Source organism: Trachurus japonicus, chromosome 19 (assembly GCF_045865225.1).
Source record: "Trachurus japonicus isolate A0001 chromosome 19, Traja_1.0".
Taxonomy (NCBI): domain Eukaryota; kingdom Metazoa; phylum Chordata; class Actinopteri; order Carangiformes; family Carangidae; genus Trachurus; species Trachurus japonicus.
This window is the reverse complement of record NC_140925.1, coordinates 18,657,443-18,678,494: the sequence shown is the minus strand read 5'-3', so window position 1 is coordinate 18,678,494 and position 21,052 is coordinate 18,657,443. Positions and strand designations below refer to the sequence as shown.

The 21,052-nt window shown below is 40.6% G+C and overlaps 1 protein-coding gene across 1 annotated transcript; it reads right to left on the bottom strand.

Annotated features, from left to right (window-relative positions):
* Positions 1 to 365: 365 nt before the first annotated feature.
* Positions 366 to 3,277, bottom strand: LOC146967805 (bone morphogenetic protein 2). Its single transcript, XM_085761050.1, has 5 exons — positions 2,868 to 3,277; positions 2,449 to 2,588; positions 2,084 to 2,200; positions 1,803 to 1,992; positions 366 to 926 (listed from the first exon to the last, which is right to left on the bottom strand). The coding sequence occupies exons 1-5, from the start codon at positions 3,181 to 3,183 to the stop codon at positions 508 to 510; spliced, it is 1,182 nt and encodes a 393-aa protein (XP_085617176.1). The 5' UTR covers positions 3,184 to 3,277; the 3' UTR covers positions 366 to 507.
* Between the last annotated feature and the right edge of the window lie 17,775 nt (positions 3,278 to 21,052).

Below are 21,052 nucleotides of genomic sequence, written 5' to 3'. Positions count from 1 at the left end.
ATCTTGACATGTTCACAAATGTACTTTTACTAATGGGTTATTATTCACAATGATACATTTATTAGTGAAGACTCTTTCTATGAAGTTACAGTAAATTCATAGAGTAGGTTTGTGTAGCCTTCAACTAGGCCTCCACATTTCCATCTGCTGGTCAAATAATGTAAAAGCAGGAGTGAATCCACAGGTGTGAAAGTGCCTTTACAACTTTCTAGGTTGTTTTTATTTACTTACCTGCACCACTTTACTATGAATAACAATATAAAGACTCAAGGCAGGCTCTGAGGTAGAAAATTGGGAATTTGGGCAAACTATGATTAAATTATTTTGTAATCCTTGGACTAAGCCACATGAAGGATAACTGATTAATAGTTGAGGAATAGTGGTTTTATTTCTCAAAATATTACAATATTTAAACATATGCACAAAAATACAGTGTTTTAATCAACCCGAGCAAACCATCCCCTCCCCTCCCCATCTCTCATTGTCCCTGTGTGAGTGCACAGCCGGTCAGTGGCAGCCACAGCTTAATGCCACCATGTCATCATACTGCTTCAAAACCACGTTCTCCTCGTCATCAAAGTATAACAAGCTGATGGACTGGAGTCTGTCAGGCACACAGCAGGGCGCTCCCACCTCGTCACTAGAGAGCTTGAGCGCGTGCATGATGGAGCGCACCGTGGCGTGGTTGGTCGCTCTGAGGCTGCCGCCGAGCGGGAAGGGACAGGAGCCTTTGCAGTGGTAGGCGTTGTATCCGCGGGGAGAGATGATCCAGCCCGACCAGCCGATCTCCTCAAAGTCAACAAAGAGGGGAACCCGCTGGCAGGACTGGGACTGGCCGTGGGGTAAGAATCCTGGAGAGGCACGTCTCCTCCTGCTGCTGTGGTCATGATGCTCAGGAGCTGTTGCTGCTGCAGGTTTAGCTTGTCCTATGGAAAGAGAAAGATGATCACACTGTGTTAGAATGATGTCATGAATAAAAGGATTTCAATTTGGGATTTTTTTGTGGCATCTTAAATATTTACAACACTGATTAAATTGGTGAATTCAAACACAATATCAGCTCTAAAAAAGACACTCCACTCAGAAGGTTTAAGGCTTAAATTGAATGTACTACAAGGGAAACAATACTGGAATGATATTTGTGTGATCAGCAAAGAAAATCACAATTTATGCTCCTGTAATTCAGTAGAAATCAACATAATCTACAGGAGAGAAGGAGAATTCCAACACTACAGCATATAGTTGAATACATGGACTATTTTCTATTCTTTTCTTAGATTGTAACACGAGAATTTATTCATCCTGAGAGCAGAATATGCATATGTTTGAATAAGTATTTGAATAACATTAGTAAAAAATGTTTCACATTTAAAACAATATATATGTTTTTGTAATTTAATAAAGACCTGATATTGTGCAAGAGTAAACTTCCCAGTATTCCCTGGTGGACAACCTATGTAACAGTGAGGTACTTCTAACTTCCAAATAGCCTGGTAACTGTATACTGTCATTTTATACCTTAGTCTAGTATATAAAAGAGTAGTGCAAATATCTGGATTACTCAACTCAAACATGTGAACTACATTATACTTATATATTATGTATGTTATTATATGGTGATTAATTGCAATATTGTGTAACCAGCTCAGAAACCTGCTGCAGTCTGTGGTTGAATAAAAGCCTGCACACAGGAGCAGTAATGACTTTGCTATTGAAATATAAAGTAAACACAGAGAAATAACCTGCACACTTCATATTATCCACTCGCACACAGCACCGCCGTCACCACCACAGCTCCTTACCCAGGTATGATTGGTTTGATGCTCCTGTCCTCCCGTCATCAGAGAATATCACCAGGTAAGAGTTGGTGTCTGTCAGCTCTGTGCTCTGTTTAGATGAGGACAACACTGACTCCATCCAGTTACCAGAGGGATGTGTGGTCACCACCAGGATGCCGTTGTTCTCCTGGCTGTTATGGATCCACTTGGACACCTGACATTCAAAGCAGTATTCAGCAAGTTATACTCTTTTTCTCAACAACTTTTTTATTTAAAATTCTTTAAAAAAGTATTGCGACTGTTACCATTTGTGTTACGTTGAAGACTTCCCAGCCCTGTGTGTAGAGAGGCACCAGTCTGGATGTGATGAGGTTTCCTCTCCATGGCTTCACTCTGCTGTCCAACACCTCATAGAGATCCACCTGGACCAAGATAGACACACCACTGTCACTTCACTGAACTGTGTCCATCAAAGGCCATTCACTCACCACAACTCCCAAACCGTAGCCATTTACGAGATTAGAGTTCAAATTGGCACCAAACTACTGCTCAGAATGAACAGATACATGTTTGGCCAGGTAATGTTTTTTTATGGTTACATTTGAACAAAATATAAGAACATGACACATGAAGGATTTATTTTCATAATGTCACACAGTGTGGTTTGTACCTTGTAGAAATGAGGCCCATGTGACTTTCCGAAGTAAAACTTCTGTTTCTTTCTGAACCAACGGAACTCAGCTTTGATCATTTTCTCCTCTTTGCCGAAAGACGATAGGTTGAAGAAGTGAAACCTCTCTCCAGCGTGACCTGCAGGCGGGGAGACACCAAACACACATTTAGTGACGTGACAGAATCATCCTGTCCTCAATAAACGTTTCAGATGTTATACAATTATCTGGTAAACAGACCTATGGCTGTGCGCTTTTACGCACTTGGATAACATTTACGCGTTCTAATCCATACATTTCCAGAATACAGTTTGCTGCTGTTACATAGAGTTTGACCAAAGACAAATCAAATATATTTCTCTAGATACATTCCCACAAAACAGTCGGATCTCGCGTGTGCATGCCATGCTCCGCTCACCTTTATCCTCGAAGCTCCGCACGATGTTTCCCTCCAGAATGTCCTTCTGGCTCTTGGGGGTCCCATCCGTGACTGACACGGCGTTAAAGAGATCCAACATGAACTGAGGCGCCTTCTTGTGAGGAGCCACCTCTGGACCTCGGGGTAAATCCCTCAGGTGGAGCGGCGCGTCCGGCTTCTCGCCCACCCTCTTGGTCTCATCCGAGCCGTCGCGCCGCGCCGCCGTGGCAGACCTGTCCCGCGGGATGGCGAGCAGGGTGACGCATCTCAGCTGGAGAGCGAGGAGGAGACACAGGCGCAGAGCTCCTTCTGTCATTTTTAGTGAGAGTGGACTGAGCTCTGCACCTGTGGGACGGTGGGTGATAAGGGCGACCCCGCTGCCTTTGATGACAGCCTGTCCCTGCGTTCAGCTAATACCGGGAGATGATTGGGCCGTGATTGATGATGGGGCAGAGGAAAACACAAAGGAAAGGTGAAAATGACTCCGAGAGTCAGCTATAAAGATAATAAATAAATAAATAAATAAATAAACGACTAATTCCTTTTCACTTGCACATCCATGTTTCACTAGGTTAGAGGTCATGTCGATTTATCTCGTTCGATACATTTTTTTCAGAAAAAAGAAACATATCCTTGGAGACATATACGATATCATTTATGTTATTTAGTGAAAAAAAACACTGACAGGAATTACCTTAGAAACTACTGTAGCTAAATAGTGTTTAAAATGATTATCAATGTCTAAAGGATGATGTCTAAATTATTGAATAAATGAAAAATGTAATGGAAAGTGAATTAAACACATTATGGTCGTCATATATGTTTAGATTTAGTTTTTTAATGTTACATTAAATGATACAGTATGCCCTGTATCTTTTATTATGGATAACATTCATGGTTTCTTATGGTACTTCTGCATGACAGTGGTGTTATAACAGGGGCCAATTAGTCGACCAACCAAACAAAGTTATCCCATAATGAGGTTTTGTCCAGGTCACGTGTTTCTCGGCCCAGTTGTGTGTTATCAGTATGAGGCCAGTTGCGGGAGAGCAAACTAAAACAGCCGAGCTGTGACGCACATGAAGCGCGTTTTCTAAAGCGGCTGTTAACGCGCACATTTCCACAAAATGCAGTCGGTCACCCTGAACCCCCCACCCCCCCTCCAACACACACGCACTTACATACACTTACACACAAACTGTTTGGAGAGTGACTCAGAGTTAACACCGAAATCAGCACCGCGTGTTTATTCCCCCGTTAAGATGAATCCTGGATGATCTCCAATCAATCAGGTCGCACAAAAGGGATCAAATTCCCAAGATCATCAAGCTGATCAATGGTCAGGTCTCTGCCCTATTATTAATCAAATTCATGGCGATTACGCAGGAATGATGATCCCCTCATTTAGGGGCCATTACTCACGTTTAAAGCCCCACAGTGAATGGGCCCTTCTCTGATCTCCTGTATCACTCATAGCCATGCTGTCAGATAAGCCACAGGATAGATTATAGCAATAAACACTGTAAACAGCAGGATACCAGGAGATCAAATGATGATTGGATGGAAGGAAACAGAAGCATCTTCCCTAAGGTCAAAGTTAAGTTACCAGGAAACAGTACAGCGTTTTCCTGTCTTGTTGTGGCTCATGATTTAAATTTCTTGCTGATCCTGATGGGTCCAACGTGATTCAGACAAATCCCTAAGGAATAACGTTTGTGTTCCTGATATGAGGTTTTTTTTTTGTGACATCTTGGCACGTGAAAGTGTACGACACAGCTGGACAGTGTGGGATGTCCACAAATGTTTACACATCACCATGTGCTGATCACAGATAGACTTACAGGGAAACCCTCTGACGTAGATGTGTGAAGAGCTTCTCAGTGAGCCACATACAGTACAGTGAGCACAGAGCTGGAAAATCATAAATTGGAGCTTTCATTGTAAAAACAAATGAGCGTAAAATTAGCCGTTAAAATCTGATAAATACACTGAAGTCACATGCCTAATAGTTGCTCTGATGGGGATATGGCAATTTAGGGGATCAGCAGTATCATGACTATTGACCCCTATACATATCTGCATTTCAAAGCAATTTATTCAGTATTCACAAACAGTGGAACATCAGTTTCACTCGGTGTATAAAGTCAGCCTCCACAAATTAAAGCTGTAACAGTATTAGATGCAAAAATATAGAATTTTCTTATATGTAGATGTTTACACTATCTAGCTGCAGGGTTGATTTCGTCCTTATTTCCCATCCTTGTAGTAAGAGTATGGGCTGGTTTCCATTAATATCTGCATTGCAATTCTGAACTCAACTCTCAATTACTCTCTAAAACACTCAACAAAAATATAAACGCAACACTTTTGTTCCCATTGTTCATGAAAAGATCTAAAACGTTTTCTATGTACACAAAAGATCTGTTTCTCTCAAATATTGTTCACAAATCTGTCTAGATCTGTTAGTGAGCATAATGCATCCAGCTCACAGGTGTGGCAAATCAAGATGCTGATTAGACAGCATGATTATTGCAGGTGTGCATTAGGCTGCTCACTCAGTTTTATCACACAGCACGATGCCATAGATGTCATAAGTTTTGAGGGAGTGTGCAATTGGCGTGCTGACTGCAGGACTGTCCACCAAAGCTGTTGCACATGAATTAAGTGCTCATTTCTCTACCATAAGCTGTCTCCAAAGGCGTTTCAGAGACTTTGGTAGTACATCCAACCGGACTCACAACCGCAGACCACGTGTTACCACACCAGCCCAGGACCTCCACATCCAGCATGTTCACCTCCGAGATGGTCTGAGACCAGCCACCCGGACACCTGCTGCAACAATCGGTTTGCATTACCAAAGAATTTCTGCACAAACTGTCAGAAACTGGAAGCTCATCTCATCTCATCTCATCTCATCTCATGCTGTGTAATTAGCATCTTGATATGCCACACCTGTGAGGTGGATGGATTATCTCGGCAGTGCTCACTAACACAGGACTGTGAACAATATTTGAGAGAAATATGTACTTTTTGTACATAGAAAACGTTTTAGATCTTTGAGTTCAGCTCATGAAAAATGGGAGCAAAAACAAAAGTGTTGCATATTTTTGTTCAGTCTATGTGTGAACTTTTCTTTACCATAAATTGCCTACTGAGAAATGAATACAGCAGGTTTGAATTCAATTGACTGCTGTTATTTATGGTACATCCCATACTAAGTAGTCCAACTATGCAATGAGACTTATTTTTCACCTTGAACAAGCAGTGTACATGGAATCAGCAACCTCGGATGAACTGAACAGACAGAAGTATTTACAGTGGTTTCACGTTTGTCGAACTGTAAATTCATATAGAGGCTAACAGTCCTCGCTGCAGGCGGGCAGCCCTTTCCTGCATGTCTTTGCCTCCCCATTTCCCGTCCCTCTTAAATGTTCTATCTAATAAAGGCATGAAAAAGGCACAAAAACCTTGATTATGTTCTTACATTTCAAAACCAGCTGTTATAATTTAGTGTCTAGAGACTGTGTCAGTGAGTGTCCAGTAGCCTTTCCTCCTGATGTCAAAATGTCTTATGTAAAAGGCCTTTCTGATTCTGTATTCTATCTGCCTCTTACTACATGCTCATTGCTTATTGTCTTCACATGCCTCTGGATAGATGCAGTGTTCACTGCTGAACAGCAGATGGGGCTCTTGACTTATGCATGGCTCCACACTTTTATGACAATGATAAGTATTATTAAAGGTTTCCTCTGTCACATCATCATCATTTCAATCTTATGGTTTTAAAGTAACCCATCGCTCTATAGGTAATCCTCATCAGAGCTTGTTTTGCTGTCGTGTTTTGACCTCATTTGAATGATGTGATATTTCCGGACCACATAGTATTGAATAAAATAATGAATACATGGCACCTTAGTCAGTTATTCATGCTTATGGTACACTATAAGCTTATTTCATCCTCTGAATCTATGAAAGGTGACTTTTACAGACCGCTTCTCTATAGTTTCTGTTTTAGTTGCGGTTCATTTCAACTTTGCGTATTTTTAGGATTGATTTGACACACAGCACGTTGGCCAGGCCTCCTTTCCTCTTCTTGCATGGTAGATGTTGCTTGAGCTTTAGTGTGCTGTTGTCTACTCTTTTGCCCAGGGCCGCCTGGCTCACCTTCTGACAAGTGTGTCCATGTGTTAATGACTTCACCTTGTGTTAAATACTTCTACTGAGGCAATTAGAGACACATGGAAGGCATTTGCTACAAGTGCTGCCCACTGCTGCAGCTCTGTTTGAATGAATAATGAAGAGGAATAAAATCACAGTAAAAGTGGAAACATATGACAGGGGTGTTGGAGTCAGCCGCATTGTAATGTGATTTGGTTTAAAAATGTATCTCCATTGCCTTTGACCGCAAACAAGCAGGATCGGTTGTTCTCTACATGTCTAAAGTGTCCATTTGAACCAACAGAGGCTATGGCTCTCCCTGTTGTTACAGGAGCTCCATTATGACTAATATTGTAAATCATTGTTTAAAGGAGTAAGCTGGAATTGCATACAATACATTGGTATAGTATGTTAAATTATGTAGGAACTGCGCTTTCTTTTTTGACAAAAGTTCAATGAGAACATAGATTTCACTCATGCCCCTTTGCTAATGCAGCCAGAGCTAGCAAGCAGTTAGCTTGGCATCACAGATGATATGAAATAGAGAATCAGCTATATCCAAAAGTCACTAAGGAACAGGAAGTTAACAGCTCCAAGTCACGGCATACCTCTCAATGAAACTCTCAAAACATTTCAGTAAAAATGTATTTACAGGCAGATAAAGTACATCAGAAGTAGAACCAGTAATCATTTGTTTGCAGATCACAGTGAACAAACAAGGAATTCATGGGTGCTGTGCTACTGGCCACTCTGTAAGTGAGGATGGGTCAGTAGTACAGTACAATAAACACCAGCAAGGGTCAAACTGGCAGTAAGTAAAACAACAGAATGACAAACTATCTTTTAAGTGCCTGAACAAGAAGCATATTCAGTCAGCTATTTCCTGAGCTTTCTAATGTAAGTTGTTAATATAGGCCCAAACAGATATTTAATAAATTGTTCAAACATTTTTGAAACTATACTGTTGGGTTCAAAAAGCAAGAACAAAAGAAAATAATTTCAACTGTCAGCATTTTGTTAAGGCAAATATGTTAATTCCTGATACTTTAAAACAACACATTACAAACATAAGTGTAACATGATCCAACTTCAAACACAGATTCAGATATGTGAAGTGTACATTGGTCTGTGTTCTAAAATAACAAATTTACCCAAAATTACACCCATTATCGTTTGAATAAAAGTGAAAATAAATACTGATGTACAGAGCAGGGTTGTCTCAGTCTTAATTGAAAATATTTCTCCTGGAATACTTTTTTCTTCTGTTTATAAAAAAAAAAAATCAATTGGAAATAAAGACATGGTGACACATTTGACCACAAGAAGGATTACTGAATTTACTTTTACGTCATTTGTAGCTAATTGTGTCAATCAAATAAACTCTGCTGCTAATAGACCGAACTTTACTGCAGGACTGCATGTGCAGGTTTATTGTGTTTGCATTTACTTAAAATCTTCGAGCATCTTCCTCATCTTTGCAAACTCACTAACAGTTTTCTGACACTGCGAGGCAGACCCAGCAACAGAGCTTCTTAACTTTTTATCATTTATATTGGTTGAAACTATGTTTGGGATAATAGTAACTGAACATAATACTTCTCTCATACTCATAACTGTTTCACTCTGTGCTGCCAGGTCAGTTACTTGCTGAAGAAACTGTTGAAGTGGTTCTGTTGTTACCAGACTAGTTTCTGCCTGTGGTCTTGTTCTTGTCATTAATGAAGAGGATTTTTGTTCCAGCTCTTCAGACACTTGCTTGATTGTCTTCAGGATGCAATTTGCCTCCTCAGTTATTGTCATGAATTCTTTAAGCAGCTCTGCCACTTTTGTAATCATTGTTTTCACTTTTGTATTTTTGGTTGCATTAGCTCCAACAACAGTAGCTGCACCCCCACAAAATGCTAGAGTGCCTCCAAGGATCAACAGTTTTCCTAAATTTTCACTGCATGCGCCTGCCGCACCTACAGCTATGCCCATGGCTCCAAAAACAGCTCCAAAGTCTCTAATAAAATGTGTTTCTTTATGCATCTGTGTTACTTCTGTCAATATCTCGTCAACCTTACTGGCAATGGCTTTCATTCTTTCTTTTTTGTGATCATACAGATCAACAAATAATCTACCATTCTCACATAGTCTGTTTAGTAGATCAGACATATGAGGTGGTAGCTGGTTGGCCATCTTCAGAATGTTTTGCATCAAATAAAGTTGTGTTAATATGTTCCGATAAAAAGTGTATGACAAACAAAACTCAGTGTCCTTCTATTGCTGTAGTTTCAGTCCACTGGCTGTTTTGTGTTGTCTTCCAGATCCTTCACAGTCCCTGCCTGAAATTTGTCAAAAAAAGGGTTTATTAGTTACACTTTCACCAATAAACTGTTGTTTTTAATATAATACAACAAAATTGAAGAGCAACACAAAGCTGAAAAAACCCACAACTTGTAGCTTTAACAACAAGGAAAATCATTAAGTCAGCTCACAGATATGGCGTACCTTGATTTCCTTGAAACAACGGTATAGAACTGTCAATGTATCAGATAGGTGAAGGTGTTGGATGTGGTGGAACAAGTCTAAAAGGTTTTATAACAAGTTGGTCAGTACCCTCTAGTGAAAGCATAAAAAAATATGTCATGGAATAATGGCGATATGAACCAGCCATTGTCTTTAAGAAACATATTTGACTTTCCTGATTCTCAAAATAACAACAGTATAAACATGGCATCTATGGAAACAGATGTCTCTATACTAGAAATATATTGTTACTTCATCAAGACTGGACAGAGAAAACAGAATAAAACAAATAAATATCTGCATCTATGGATAACAGGGAACATTAAATGCACTGTTTGAAGTCAGGAAATTCAAGTAATAATGTAGGTTTACAATAAAATTACTTACATGGTGTTTCATCTGTCCAGGTCTCTGTGCCATTCTCTGTGCTTTCATTTGCCTTTGCACGGTTCTGTCGACAGCTTGTTCCAGAAAGAGTTTGCTTCAGGCACACCTAACTGTTGTCACATTCCCTACATGTACCAAACCCTTTTGGTATGTATGCTTATCCACTAGACTGAAATCACTTTGAATATAAAACAGAAAGTAAAGAGCATCAAGCAGCATGAAGTATCGATCACGCACGCGTGAAGGGATGATGAGGAAGAACATGTTTCGATAATCATCATCATCATCATCATCATCATGTGATGCAAAGTCCTCAGACCGGAAAAGCCAGTGCTGTAAATATCACTCATTGTTCTCTCCTCTTACAGTGCAGTGTGTGTGAGGCTGTGGTGTTTTTTAAGGAGTGTTCAGAAACTGAGAGCACACTGATCTGTATAAACTGCAGGTCACACACAAAACTCACTCAGCTCCATGTCAGATAACTTGGACTTCACACCAACAACCTGGATTCAAGATTTGAGGTTCTTGTGTTTGCAAGCTTTGCAAATGAGTAGAGGGATATATGGAACCTGAGTGATATAAATAAATAAAAAATACATGGTTTTTCCCACTATCAGCGTACTATAAAGGCCAATATACTGTGAGTCAAGTATCTTTTCTTTGTCTGCTCTTTAATCCTGCACGTTCTCCTTTCCCCTTTGTCTCAGGTCAGGTTGTCAGGTCAGGCTTGAGGTCAATCCAGATGTAATACCTTCTCCTAAATCTCTGCTTCATAAAAAACATCAAGATATACATTTTGCAGTAAGATGAGCTGATAATGAGATGGTTTATAGGAAGGCAGGATAAATGAAATAAATGACAGAGATCGATTGGGTATGACAGAACAGTTAGACTGAAGCAGACAGAAAACAGAGCAAGACACAGGAAACTGAAGATCTGTACTAAAGCAGCCAGATTTCTATAAGCCTCCATCACCAAGCTCCAGGCAGGAGCATTAGATTAATACTCCCCAGGGCCATTATGATGACTAGAGGATATCCTCCTCAGCTCCAATAGGGCTGATCAGACCAGGAGTCTATGTGCTGGTCAGGTTGAGGAGACTATAGGACTTCCTGCTTCATCTTGCCATGAATGAAGAATTGGCTTGGATTTCAATGCATCATTTTCATGTCAAAAGTAGAAAGAAATTAAACTTTTCATATTTTCAAACAAACATAAAGTACAGTGAGCACATCACAGAACCAAGGATCTGGAATGGAACTGTATTGGCAAATACCACTAAGGGTAAGAGTATAGAGTGGGGGAATAATGTGTATTTTCTATGGTTAAATAGATACTTGGACAGGACAGGTTCAGATGCATTGATCCCAGCGTTCAGATCACATTCTGAGGTAGTCATGTGGCCTTGAGGGGCTTCGCAGGCACTGGCACCAGTGGGTTATGAAACCCATGTTTCCAATTGCACACACTGTCTCTCACACATGAGAGTCAAAATCCAATCCAACAACCATCTGGATGGCCAATCGAAGCAAGGCATCCAGTCAGACAAGGGGGTAAGACTAGAGACCTGAGGCTCCTACAACCTCCACCTGCAGCCCCCTTCTTCTTGTAAGCTCTGGAAGGATACATCTTTGTTGCTAGTGATCTTAACGCATGAGAGGCTTACATGCTTCATAGTGACACGTCCCAGTAGACATTTGGAGAACTGCCTATGTTTGCCCTGTCCTGTCCTCTGCGACTTGGCCGATCAGGCCTGTCACCACAGCACCCACCACATCTTGTCTGCAACTTGTTTTGTTCTGCAGGCAGTGGGATTGTTAATGTCTCCTATGCCACAGTGAGGGACCACCTACTGAAATGATGTCCTCTGCCATAGTTTACTTTGTCTCCCATTGTCACAAACAAAAGTGATGTGCATGTTTGTTTGCATAAAAAGCGGAGAAGTGGGATCTAAACAACCGAGGTACATGAGGAGGCTCATTCTAAACCCACGTTGATTTGTGCATTGACAGCTGACCACTTGTGATGGATCACTGAAGATACTATAAATACCAGGTCTGAACAGACCCAAATGAAAGGATCAATACCACTCTGCTTCCTGTGTGCTAAATATGCAGCTAAGGGCAGGGCTTAGCTTAGCATTAGGAGTGAAGCCAGCAGGAAACAGCTAGCCTGGCTCACTCTAAAGATTTAAAAAGTCTGAAAGCTGAAAGGGATCAACAGTGGTTACTGAAGGCCAACGCAGCACGCCATTAAATATGTCTCCTCACTGTCTGCTTCCTCATAGAGGAGCATATCTGAGCTGAAGGGGAGTTGTGTTGTGGTCTGTTTGACGCTGAACATTTGGTTAAAATGTAACATAACAACACACACATGCTGTGTACTGTACGTAAGAGTATTAGGTCTATAGAAATATAGAAAATAACATTGAAATGTTGAGAATAAAGCTGAAATACAAACCAAACAGTTACAAAAAAAGAAAGAAGAAGAGCCTGAACATTACTGTGGAAAATCTTTTTGTCACTACAGTGTATAAACTTACTCCTTTACATTCATTCAGATTTTGTTTCTCAGCAGGTTTTAGCTTTCAGCTCAGAGTTCCTGCAGGGTTGCATTTGCTTCTCCAGTATCTGAATTCAATCTTTCATCTCATTCAAATCACAGTTTTAATTTGGAGAAACATAGAGAACATTAAAACTTGGCTCAAACTCCACAGGCAGAGGTATTGTACGTGGCCGTAGACCGGTTTATTTATTTATTTATCTTTACCTACAGTACATTACATTTCCCCTCTGCTCGGCGTGGCGACCTCACCTTTCTGTCATTAAGTCAGCCAGACGCTACTTCATCTGGCAAATGACTGTGGTTTAGATGATATTCCCTGATCGCTGAAACCCTCAACGCTGTGTTCATTTGTCTGATATGTGAAATAGCAAGTGCCTTACAACAAGTACCTGTAGCTCATTACGCTGTTTGTTATTACGATCAACCACCTGCCTTAGGAACACATTCATATTTGATTGCATAATTGAGTCTTCCTCTATGAACTTGCAGCTATGCACTAAATTGTCCTTGGTTTTGTATTGAGTCTACATCTTTGTTTCTGGGCTCGCGTTGATGTGGATTTTTCTTTTTGTTTATTTCCAATGTAGGTGGAACCATGTCCACGCTGGAAATGTAATACTTCCTGTTTGTCAGAGGGCCTTCCCTCCCCGGAGAGAGAAAAAAACAGCAATATACCAGAGTGTTGACAACAGCAAATGTTTCAGTGCCAATGTGTTCAGCCAGCCTGGTGCCACTGATGAAGGAGGGAATGAGGCCAGCAGTGAGTAAATTGGTGGCAGGAGGAGGAAAGCTTTGATAGACTCACTGTATGTTACCTGCCCAGCACCAGATGGCAGAGAGACAAAGTTAGCGAGTAGTTGCTGAGCAGAGCGGAGCATTTAGCAGCTGAAGAGATGTCAGCGGAGCTTAACTTAAACTCTTACATTTGTTATGTTGCCATGAACAAAACTGCAGCATATCTGCTGAGTGTGTAAACAGGCAATTTGTTGGCATTCTGTGTGCTAAAAAATGGGAAAAAAGTAACTTTTAATGCAAAGTTCCCTATAAATGATGACGTTTCGTATTAAGTAGAAGAATAAAGGAATGGGACGTGTTGGGAAATTTCAGCACTTCCCTCTCTAGCTGCTTTTCATTGTGTGCCAACATCCTATGGCTCCTCTAGCTCGAGTGATGCAGATTAAGGTGGACTGGCCAAATAGACTGAAGTAGCCCAGTTGTTGTAGCTATGGCTCCAGCGGCTCCGTGGAGCCAAGCACGTGGAGTAGCAAAGGGTAATGTTTGTTTGTTAATGCCATATGCTCTTTACCACTGTGTGTGTTTTGTGTGGTTATTACATGTACGCATGTGTGTGAGAGCATGCGTGTGGGTCAAGTTTCCACATGAAGCGAAGGTTTATGTTATTTAAATTGGCTCATACATCATATTACCAACCCGTAATGACTGAGCTCTTATATCTGAACCACACATCTCCTGCTTTCTTTTTGTCTTCTGTATTTGCATAAACTGGTCACTGGTTTTAGAAAAACGTTGATCACAAATGGTGCGAGGAAAAACTGGAGCTCTGCCTATCTGCTCCAATTTGATCTTTCCGTTTTCTTTGCTGCGCTGCTGCAAATCTGAGACTTTCAGCTGGAGGAAAAACACTGGAAAAAAACTAGCTCCATTTGAGTCTTTCAGCAGTTTTATTGCTACACCCTAAACCTGACCAAAACCCACACTGGATCAAACCTTCAGGCTCGGCTATATACTGCATATCAAAAACCCTATAGTAAAGATTAAGGCCACAGAAAAGAACAGTTTTCAGACATAATACTAATCAAACAAATCAAACAAATCAAAAGCCAACATACAGTACATTAGCCTTCATGCAGATTCACTAGAGAGGCTGCAGGGTTAAAATACTGGCGCTGCAGAACACATTTGTTTAAAGGTTATTACACAGTATTTGTAAAGCTTCACAGCACTGTTTGTAATGCTGTCTCGGTTTTCTTCGGCTGGATACTTGTCACAACAGCAACTTTTCCTTCTTTTGGCACCAAGATCGTGAGACAGTGTTGTGTAATTTGACCTTTGCATATTGTATTATATTGCAGCAGGACATTAAACAGTTACCAGTTCAGGCTATATCAAAGAAGAAATTGAAAGACATTCACTTGGCAGAATGATTTCAGTTTGTTTTTCATTTCTTTCTGCACATTTTCACAGTACTGCGATAACACTGAATGATAATACTGTTTGATGTCTAGTTGCAGCACAAACTGTGTTTTTCTTTTTGTCTGAATGATCCTACATTGTGTTGTGTTGTCTGCTGCATCATTAGACAGCCTCTATTCAGATGAATAGAAAAAAAAATGTTCTGCCATGCTGAACTCTGTGTGTGTCTTGATATTCCAGTATAGAGCTGCATGATATGAGGAAAATATGCAAAGGCCGATGAAGCTGTTCAATATTGCAATGGTGATGTGTGAAGAAAAAAAATTGAAGTGAATACAACATTCTAGAATCAGAATCTTCACTATGAAACAACACATGCTCAGATTCTGGACAAGGTCTCACACAGATGACACTGAAGACAGGAGCTACTGTAGTTACCCACACACTTTTGACTTGAGACAACCAGCATCAGCCATGGAACAAACGGACATTACTCTTGAATCTATGGAGGACACACCAAAGACAGTGATCCAAGAGCACGAAGAGGACTCAGGCCAAACAAGAAGTGAATGTGCTCTGCCTTCAGCCTCCACCGGCTCTGAGGCACAAAGCTGCTGTGATGACCAGCTGCAACTGTTCGTCACTCTACTGACAATGAAGTTACTAATTGAGGGCCATGTTTTTGAAGTCTGGAACCTGGAGGACCAGGTCACCCACACCAAGAGACTTGTGAACCAGGTGATGGAGGGTCTCACCAATGCAGATGGTGTCTCCCCTGACACAACACACCTCAAGAAGATCTTCAAGGCTGTAGTGAAGGAACTAAGGAAGAAGTTCTGCGGTAAGGAGGTGCTGAAGATTGTAATTGTACTTCAGGATCCGGTCTTCGATGCAGTCATGGTGCAGTCCTTACAGACTCACATCAAAGACCTCCTGGCTCAACTTGCAACGAAGAAGAACTCATCTCGCTGTGTATGGAAGGACATGATGCAGGTTGTGGGCTTCACGGCTGGCCTCCTCCTCTCCATTGTCTTTATAGCTCTGATCCCATGAAGCTAGAGATGGAGCCTTGAAGAAGATCATCAAGCATCTCTTCGCTTCTCTTAAGTAAAATGCCTTAAGATTTACAGTATGTCGTGATTGTGCTGTACAAATAAATGTGAACTGAAATGTAATTTACTGTATCTTTCATTTATCTACCTATTTATTTATTTATTTTAATTAATTGATTTGTTTCCTGTGACTTCAGGTCAACCGTTTGTAGATGGTCCATACTGAGGCTACAGTATACATGATAGATGAAAAGAAATGGTATCAACAGAGAAAACCAGGCAGCATTTGTCATTCCCTCAACATTTTCATCCAAAATTGACTTTTTGATTTTCAGAGGCTTTCATGACTCTACGTTATCTGTTAACCACGTGGTGATGGTGGGATCTGGGAGCAGACAAAGAACAGAATTGAAGCTTATCTGGACGGAAAAAAAAATGTTGCCATTTGGCACTGTTGATTCTCCCAGAGGTGGGAGAAAGTCCCTATGTTGCAAATCCAAGTAGAGTCTCAAGTCTTTGCTCTCAAGTCTCGAGTAGAGTCTCAAGTCTTTGCTCTCAAGTCCCAAGTCAAGTCCAAGTCCTAAGAATTTTGTTTCGAGTCCCAACCAAGTCCTAAGATTTTTTTTCGAGTCCCAACCGAGTCCTAAGATTTTGTTTCGAGTCCCAACCAAGTCCTAAGGTTGTGTTTCGACTCCCAACCAAGTCCAAAGATTTTTGTTTCAAGTCCCACACAAATCGATTATAATTAATGATACATAGAGATCATGACCACGCCTCAATTGTTAAGTTGTTTATATTTTATTGTTAATGTTCTGTCACTTATTCATCTGTTTATTTTTATTAATATTCTATTGTGATATGCTTTGTCAATATAAGCACTGCCTTCTCATACCAATAAAGCTATTTAAAATTGACGTAGGCCTACAGTAACATGCCAGAAATCTTGCGTGATCAAACGTGATCTGACGTAGCTACTCTGTTGATGGTAGCCATCAAAGATACTCTATTAAACCGTCTTTGGTATATGGAGCCGTTAGCCACACTGGTTTGTTATGCTACGTGTGCTGCAGTCAGCTGCTTCTTTATTGGTTACATTCAATTTCACGTCACATTCCGCCGAGCCGGTGACTCGGGATTGTCGGCTTCCCCCACACACAAGCCGACTTTTGATCCAAACGGTCACGATTATCGGAGCCGACAATCGTAAATATTGAACATTTTTAATATTTACGATTGTCGGCGCCAACCGTTTTCGGAGCCGATTGTCGGATTTAATTTAAATCTTAAAACACCACAATCCAGAACCAGAATCTCATAAAATAATCTTAAAAGCCTGAGATAATTGGGCGATTTTTGTCTTTGGTTGGAAGGGGGAAAATCGGGGCAAAATCAGCCAGATTATCTTTATGTGTGGTAGGCATTGGTGTGTTGGCATTAATTATACAGCCAAGACTGATAACAGGAGTGGGTTCCAAGAACGTCTCTGGCTGGCTGCTACAGTATAACATTGATGTGACACTTTTTAAAATATTTTAATATTTGTGCTTGCTGCATGTGACTTGACTTGAATTCAAGTCATGAGGGTTAAGTCCAAGTAGAGTCTCAAGTCTTTGCTCTCAAGTCCAAGTAGAGTCTCAAGTCTTTGCTCTCAAGTCCAAGTAGAGTCTCAAGTCTTTGGCATCAAGTCCCAAGCGAGTCCAAGTCTTTTTTTTATTTGATCAAGCAAGTCTTAAGTCATCAAAATCGGGACTCGAGTCCAAGTCAAGTCTCAAGTCCCGAGTCCAAGTCCCCACCTCTGGATTCTCCCTATCTCATACAGTATACCTATTGTAGATTTAATTATTTCAAGAAAGTGCAACACGTGTCGTGCACTGGTGTAACATGTGCTCCTGGCTTTAAGACTGTTAAATCTGAACCACACAGAAACTATCAATAAATGACACAGCCAAAAGCCTTGCAGGGCGTTTGATACAACATCAACATAGCCTCCATTGTTGTGGAGCAAGAAACACGATCTTACACATGACTCTTTTAATAAAGTAAACAATTCAAAGTACTAATGCAAATATTCAAAGTAAGAAAATAATAGTTTAAAAGAATGCAATATATCTCCAAGCAGTTGGGCTGAGCGCCTGTATATTCTACTGTTTTAGTGGGTTTCGTCTCTTTGAAAAGGGAACTAAATATTAGTTCAGGTGAATTAAATACAAGTGAACTGATCATGTGTTTGTATGTGAAAACTGGGATGTGATGCTCATGACCTTGGGGTGTCGGAGATTATTTGCGAACAGTGTCAAATTGTCCTTGACAAAAACCTTTGTGCACTACATCATTCTGTGCATGTCATCTTCAATTAAACTACAAAGACTACACAAAAATGGAGTACATAAAGGTCTGATGGCTGTGGATAAAGAAACCCTAGACGCTGATTTGTGGTCAGTTTTTCTGCTTTCTCACTGATGGTCTAGGATTGGGATTTGGGATAGGGAACTTGATCCAGGTCTGTTGCTCCCGTCTGAGAGAAAGGCAGCATATGGAATTCATCCACCACATACATCCATTTTTCATCATCACCCTCCTCTCCTTTCCCCATTGTTGTGCTGAGTTTCTAATGGGACTCTGGTTGACCAGTGGGCCGTTCATACGCCAAATGCTCTGCAGTCTTTCATCCTCTTCACTCCCTACCATCAGCGAGGCCTATGGTTCCTGTCTTTTAAAGAGTCTTTAAACTACACCAGGTCTGAACTTAAAGTGGAAGTGTCTTGAAAAATCAAGCTTTACTCAATTTAAAGTTACCATCCCAGGCGGCACATTTTTGGCAAAATTATAAAAATCTGAGTATATCTGGTAAGTATTAGACAGTAATCAATGACATAACTGATTTGACATATTAATGGCAAAATCTGGTCATCTGTGTAAGGAGCAAGGGCCAAAATCTGGCCTACCAATCAAATTAGTCTCAGACAACTTTGGTTGGATGGCCCGTCTGTCAGTCAAACTACCAAATCATGCAACCGCCATCTACGTTTACGGGACACGTTTGTGTCGTGGACTCACGGTGCCACAGAGACAAGAGCTGTGACACCAGATCCCAAGCTCTGATCACAGGTTTGGTTTTCAGCAGCGGTGTGTAAGCCTCCACTCTCCGTTTACAGTTTAATGACGGTAAAAATGAAACATAAGGTAAATATCCTGCACAGTTCTTCATCTCTGTGCTACTCCAATCAGAGTGGCGTCCCTAGCAATGGTCTGTTTTACTTAGCAACAGTCTATGTAATGGTTTTGGTGACTCCTGATCTTTTCCACATTGTAACTGTCAAAGACTGTGAAAAATGCTCCAGAATAGGATCTCCAACCCTACCTTTAAACCTTGATGTCTGGGTGAGTCAAAATTGTTTTTGTGAGAATTTTTTTATTTTTTATTGTTTCACTTTCCAATTGTTCCTTTAAAATATTCTTTAATGTTTTATTTAACCTTTGCCTTATTCTATTGTTTTTGGACCTACTTCCATTTGTGGGGCCATATGCCCGTCCTATGGGAACCATTTGTCTTACGCAGTTATGTCCAGAGTGGGAATTGGAGCCTGTCTGACCGTGGTCACTAAAACAGACCACTGGTGGTAGATACAACTATGGCACTAAACTTTAAGACAGTGGTCTGGGTCAGTCATTCAGTGGTCCGTGGCATGGCCCTAATCCACCACACACCTGACCACTGACTACTAACAGTGAACCACACTTCTACTGTCCTTAGCACCACATCTCAGCTACATTTCATACATGTGGTTCATTTTTATTTCAGACAATAATCACTTCACCACCTGTCTTACAGACTATTTACAGATTCCGTACAATTATGTATGGCTGCTCAGTTGTCAGTCTTGCTAAGTACCAAAAATCTAAGACAGACTCTTGTAATGATTTGGTGATAAGTGTACTATCCATTAATCTATTTATTGGACTTCAGCTGACAGACTGCTGTTAGTAGTTTTACAAGGCTGCCACAGCTGAACTGAATCAGGGATAAGCAATGAGGTGGGACTGTGAATCTGACATCTCAGCTGAAGAAAACCAACACTATCACTAAATTGTCACAAACAGCTTACTGTCCCACCACACAGCATTGACCGACTGGGAAGCTGTTTCCCACTCATAGAAGCTCAATGACGTAATAGAAGGGAGAGGCATGGCAACTCAGGCTCATCTGACCAAGTGACAGTGACTACTACCGAGTGAACAAAAATGCAATAAACAAAACTAACAAACTAACAAATTATCACTTACTCTTGCATTCTTGATTCTGCATTCATAGCATTACCTTAGTGTGAGAATTAACAGAAAACACATTCATAAAATGTTGTCTAATACCTGGAGGTGGTTATGCAGATCATTAAGTTCTTGACATTGTCAACCTATGTGGAGATATATGAAGATTAACTGGTTTATTTCCCCAAAGAATATACTGTTGAGGAGTGATGTATAATAAAAAAAAGGACATATGAAACTAAATATTCCTTTTATGTAAGTTCCCCCTCTTCTGACAAAGGCTGAAAAAAAAGAAAAAGAAAAGACAAATCATGGCCAAGGCTCTTTACCTCTCTGGCTTTTCGCTTTGGGCAGATTGTGGTTTTGTTGCACAGCCTCCATGAATAATCTGAGACAGGCCTCATTTATAAATAAGTGCCTCAATTGCTTGGAGCTTGAAGATACAGTATGTGTGTGTGTAGACACTCGTTGTTGGAAGGATTTATAAAGTGTTTATATAAAGTGTGAGTAGGGCAGATGAAGCCAAATGTAGAAAAGGATCTTGAGTTTCAACCAAAATGCTTGTTTGAGGAGAAGCTGATAACAGTTCGGTTTTACTGCAATTACATTTAATTAATGACCAAAAAATCTACCGCCACTGCCAACCACCATTTTTTATAGTAACACACTCATGCACATGCATAGACACACACACAAGAGTGGGGCTGAGGTGTGAGGCCTGGCTTTGGAGCAGCTACTGCTATTTGACTTCTTCGTTAATGGATAATTTCGTCGTAGGAATGTTTATCACTGCTCTGCTTGCCGAGCAGCTCAAATCAAGTTCCCCCTCTGTCAAAACTCCAATGATTGTCCATCACTGAGCTTATTTAAATATTTACACAGTGTTCAAACTCACAACAAGGTCTGCATGATACAGTGTCTTAATCTAAATGCAACTGCTTTACTGACAAACAACGGCTGAAAAATGACCCTGGGTGCTGAGATTTATGTTTTCCGTCTTTTTCCAAATTACATCACAGTCAAATGGGAGTTAACAGAAGCAAGTGGAGGAAACTCAAACAACGAAATTAACTGAGAATATCTCAGTAAGTGAGG